Source organism: Calidris pugnax, unplaced genomic scaffold (genome assembly GCF_001431845.1).
Source record: "Calidris pugnax isolate Ruff unplaced genomic scaffold, ASM143184v1 scaffold416, whole genome shotgun sequence".
NCBI classification, from domain to species: domain Eukaryota; kingdom Metazoa; phylum Chordata; class Aves; order Charadriiformes; family Scolopacidae; genus Calidris; species Calidris pugnax.
The window spans coordinates 115,241-120,816 of NW_015091134.1; the positions used below are offsets into that span (position 1 = coordinate 115,241).

Sequence of the window (5,576 nt, forward strand, 5' to 3'; positions counted from 1 at the left end):
AGAGAAGAGAAGAGAAGAGAAGAGAAGAGAAGAGAAGAGAAGAGAAGAGAAGAGAAGAGAAGAGAAGAGAAGAGAAGAGAAGAGAAGAGAAGGAGAAGGAGAAGAGAATGAGAGGAGAAGCCGAGGGAAAGGGAAGGGGAAGGGGAAAGAGGGAGAGAGAACGAGAGAAGCCGAAGAAAGGGGAAGGAGAAGAGGAAGGGGAAGGGTAAAGGGAAGGGGAAGGGAAGAGAGGAGAAGCTGAGGGAAAAGGAAGGGGAAGGCAAGGGAAGGGATGGGGAAGGGATGGGGAAGAGGAAAGGGGAGAGAATGAGAGGAGAAGCCGAGGGAAAGGGAAGGGGAAGGGGAAAGAGGGAGAGAGAACGAGAGAAGCCGAAGAAAGGGGAAGGAGAAGAGGAAGGGGAAGGGTAAAGGGAAGGGGAAGGGAAGAGAGGAGAAGCTGAGGGAAAAGGAAGGGGAAGGCAAGGGAAGGGATGGGGAAGGGATGGGGAAGAGGAAAGGGGAGAGAATGAGAGGAGAAGCCGAGGGAACAATGCCCGTGCACACACACACACCCACCCATCAGTGCACGTGCACACGTGTGCGTGCACACACAGGAATTTCATGGTTGGATTTGATGATCTGAAAGGTCCTTTCCAACCTCAATGACTCTACCCTTCCATGAATGCACACGCCTCAATGCACATGCACGTATGTGTGTGCACACACAAGAATTTCACAGTTGGACTTGGGGGGGGGTGTGGGCAGGACGAGGAGGGGGACACGGACCACACGTGGCACCGGGGACACGGGTCAGCCCCCGGTGCAGCTCCTCTGGGCGGTGCGGTGGTGTGGGCACAAGTGCTGGTGAACACGGGTGTGCACGTGGACACACACACACGTCTGTGCACACAGGAGTGCACGTGGACACAGGGAGGTGCACACAGATCAATGTCACCGTTGGGCTTGAGGATCTGAAAGGTCTTTTCCAACCTCAATGGCTCCATGAAGCACACACACCAATGCCCGTGCACACACACACACCCACCCATCAGTGCACGTGCACACGTGTGCGTGCACACACAGGAATTTCATGGTTGGATTTGATGATCTGAAAGGTCCTTTCCAACCTCAATGACTCTACCCTTCCATGAATGCACACGCCTCAATGCACATGCACGTATGTGTGTGCACACACAAGAATTTCACAGTTGGACTTGATGATCTTAAAGGTCTTTTCCCGCCTAAATGATTCGATTATTCTATGATTTGGGGTTGGATTTGATGATCTGAAATGTCCTTTCCCACCTAAATGATTCTACCATTCCATCAATGCACACACCCCGATGCCCGTGCACATATGTGTGTGCACACACAAGAACTTCATGGTTGGACTTGACGATCTTAAAGGTTCTTTCTCACCTAAATATATCCGTTATTTTATGATTCATGGTTGGATTTGACAATCTGAAATTTCCTTTTCAACCTAAATGATTCTATGATTCCATGAACGCACACACATCAACGCCCATGCACGTATGTGTGTGCACACAAGAATTTCACGGTTGGACCTGATGATCTTAAAGGTCTTTTCCAACCTCAGTGATCGAGTCCCCAATGCACGTGCACGTATGTGTGTGCACACACAAGAATTTCACAGTTGGACATGATGATCTTAAAGGTTCTTTCTCACCTAAATATATCCATTATTCTATGATTCATGGTTGGATTTGATGATCTGAAAGGTCCTTTCCAACCTCAATGACTCTACCATTCCATCAATGCACACGCCCCAATGCACGTGCACACGTTTATGTGCACGCACAAGAATTTCACGGTTGGACTTGATGATCTTAAAGGCCCTTTCTGACCTAAATGATTCGATTATTCTATGATTTGGGGTTGGATTTGATGATCTGAAATGTCCTTTCCCACCTAAATGATTCTACCATCCATCAATGCACATCACCCCGATGCCCGTGCACATATGTGTGTGCACACACAAGAACTTCCACACGTTTATGTGCACGCACAAGAATTTCACGGTTGGACTTGATGATCTTAAAGGCCCTTTCTGACCTAAATGATTCGATTATTCTATGATTCGGGGTTGGATTTGATGATCTTAAGGGTCCTTTCCCACTAAAATGATTCCATTAATACACACACCCCAATGCCCGTGCACATGCACACTCATCAGTGCACGTGCACACATTTATGTGCACACACAAGAGTTCATGGTTGGACTTGACCATCTTAAAGGTCCTTTCCAACCTCAGTGATTGATTCTATGATTCATGGTTGGATTTGATGATCTGAAATGTCCTTTCCTACCTAGATGATTCTATGTTTCCATCAATGCACATGCCCCAGTGCCCGTGCACGTATGTGTGTGCACACACAAGAACTTCATGGTTGGACCTGATGATCTTAAAGGTCCTTTCCAACCTCAGTGATCGAGTCTATGATTCATGGTTGGATTTGATGATCTGAAATGTCCTTTCCCACCTAAATGATTCTACCATTCCATCAATGCACACGCCCCAATGCACGTGCACACGTTTATGTGCACGCACAAGAATTTCACGGTTGGACTTGATGATCTTAAAGGCCCTTTCTGACCTAAATGATTCGATTATTCTATGATTCGGGGTTGGATTTGATGATCTTAAGGGTCCTTTCCCACTAAAATGATTCCATTAATACACACACCCCAATGCCCGTGCACATGCACACTCATCAGTGCACGTGCACACATTTATGTGCACACACAAGAGTTCATGGTTGGACTTGACCATCTTAAAGGTCCTTTCCAACCTCAGTGATTGATTCTATGATTCATGGTTGGATTTGATGATCTGAAATGTCCTTTCCTACCTAGATGATTCTATGTTTCCATCAATGCACATGCCCCAGTGCCCGTGCACGTATGTGTGTGCACACACAAGAACTTCATGGTTGGACTTGACGATCTTAAAGGTCCTTTCCCACCTAAATATATCCATTATTTTATGATTTATGGTTGGATTTGATGATCTGAAATGTCCCTTCCAACCTAAATGATTCTATGATTCCATGAACGCACACACATCAACGCCCATGCACGTAGGTGTGTGCACACACAAGAATTTCACGGTTGGACTTGATGATCTTAAAGGTCCTTTCCCACCTAAATATATCCATTATTTTATGATTTATGGTTGGATTTGATGATCTGAAATGTCCCTTCCAACCTAAATGATTCTATGATTCCATGAACGCACACACATCAACGCCCATGCACGTAGGTGTGTGCACACACAAGAATTTCACGGTTGGACTTGATGATCTTAAAGGTCCTTTCCAACCTCAGTGATCGAGTCTATGATTCATGGTTGGATTTGATGATCTGAGAGGTCCTTTTTCCACCTAAATGGTTCTACCATTCCATCAATGCACATGCCCCAATGCATATGTGTGTGCACACACAAGATTTCATGGTTGGACTTGACCATCTTAAAGGTCCTTTCCAACCTCAGTGATCGATTCTATGATTCATGGTTGGATTTGATGATCCGAGAGGTCCTTTTTCCACCTAAATGGTTCTACCATTCCATCAATGCACATGCCCCAATGCCTGTGCACACACTTATCTGCACGCACAAGATTTCACGGTTGGACTTGCCGATCTTAAAGGTCCTCTCCAACCTAAATAATTTTATTACTCTATGATTCATGGTTGGATTTGACGATCTGACAGGTCCTTTCCCACCTAAATGATTCTACCATTCCATCAATGCACATGCCCCAATGCCCGTGCACGTATGTGTGTGCACACACAAGAATTTCATGGTTGGACTTGACAATCTTAAAGGTCTTTTCCAACCTCAATGATCGATTCTACGATTCATGGTTGGATTTGATGATCTGAAATGTCCTTTCCCACCTAAAGATTCTACTATTCCATCAATGCACTCACCCCAATGCACGTGCACGTATGTGTGTGCACACACAAGAACTTCATGGTTGGACTTGACGATCTTAAAGGTTCTTTCCCACCTAAATATATCCATTATTTTATGATTCATGGTTGGATTTGACAATCTGAAATGGCCTTTTCAACCTAAATGATTCTATGATTCCATGAACGCACACACATCGACACCCGTGCACATATGTGTGCACACACAAGAATTTCACAGTTGAATTTGACGATTTTAAAGGTCCTTTCCCACTTAAATGATTGATTCTATGATTCATGGTTGGATTTGATGATCTGAAATGCCCTTTCCCACCTAAATGGTTCTACCATTCCATCAATGCACATACCCCAATGCATATGTGTGTGCACACACAATATTTCATGGTTGGACTTGACAATCTTAAAGGTCTTTTCCAACCTCAATGATCGATTCTATGATTCATGGTTGGATTTGGTGATCTGAGAGGTCCTTTCCCACCTAGATGGTTCTACCATTCCATCAATACACATGCCCCGATGCCCGTGCACATATGTGTGTGCACACACAAGAACTTCACAGCTGGACTTGACAATCTTGAAGGTCCTTTCCAACCTCCATGATCGATTCTATGATTCACGGTTGGATTTGACGATCCGAGAGGTCCTTTCCCACCTAGATGATTCTACATTTCCATCAATGCACACACCCCAATGCACATGTGTGTGCACACACAAGATTTCACGGTTGAACTTGACCATCTTAAAGGTCCTTTCCAACCTCAATGACCGATTCTATGATTCATGGTTGGATTTGATGATCTGAAATGTCCTTTCCTACCTAGATGATTCTACGTTTCCATCAATGCACACGCCCCAATGCACGTGGACACACGTAGGTGGACACCCACCCCTCCTGCACGCCCACCAACATGTGAAAACCCCCCCGGGCAGCCCTCCCCTTGCTCCTTACCTGAGGTGACCCACGTTGTAGAAGCGGCTGGCCCCGTCGGCCGAGCGCACGGCCTTGAGGGTGAACTGGGGCTGGAGCTGCCGCAGCTCCAGCAGCACCACGGCCAAGTAGTGGACGAAGAGCAGGGCGTCCACCAACGAGACGGCGTATTGGACCACCCCCTGGTAGTTCCGGTCCCGCGAATCCAGGATCCGCACGCCGTAAAAAAGCCAGTAGGAGACCACCAGGAGGAAGACGAGCACCATGAGCAAAGCTCGGAAGACGAAGACGCGGGGGAAGAAGGCTTTGGGACGCCGGAAGAAAAGGGCCCAACTGCCCAACAGGAGGATGAGGAGTTTGAAGGCCACGGAGATGAAGAGCCCCTCGCAGGGGGTCCCGCAAGGCTCCAGCTCCTCCCGCCACAGCAACTGGGGCAGCAGCATGAAGGCCAGGGGGGTGAGGAAGGCGAGGAGGGCCAGGGCCCCCGCCAGCGAGACGCCCAGGTGGCGGGTGCAGTCCAGGTGGGCGCTGTCCTCCATGTCCTTGGTGATGCGGGTGATGTCATCGTGCGAGATGCTGTGCTCCGACGTCCCCGTCACCACCGTGGTGGTCTCCCCCCAGTTGTCATCCTGGGGAAGAGGTTGGGGGGGGGGGACGGGAGGGTTAGGCGGGTGACGGCGACATCTTCCCCCTCCCACCACCCCCTCCACC

General features: G+C 47.9%; 1 protein-coding gene across 1 annotated transcript; it reads right to left on the minus strand.

Annotated features, from left to right (window-relative positions):
• Positions 1-4,867: 4,867 nt before the first annotated feature.
• On the minus strand, positions 4,868-5,569 carry LOC106897723 (vang-like protein 2-B; the record flags this gene model as incomplete). The annotated part of the gene is made up of 1 exon (XM_014958536.1): positions 4,868-5,569. A coding segment is annotated over one exon (687 nt), but the record flags the coding sequence as incomplete, so codon positions are not given.
• Between the last annotated feature and the right edge of the window lie 7 nt (positions 5,570-5,576).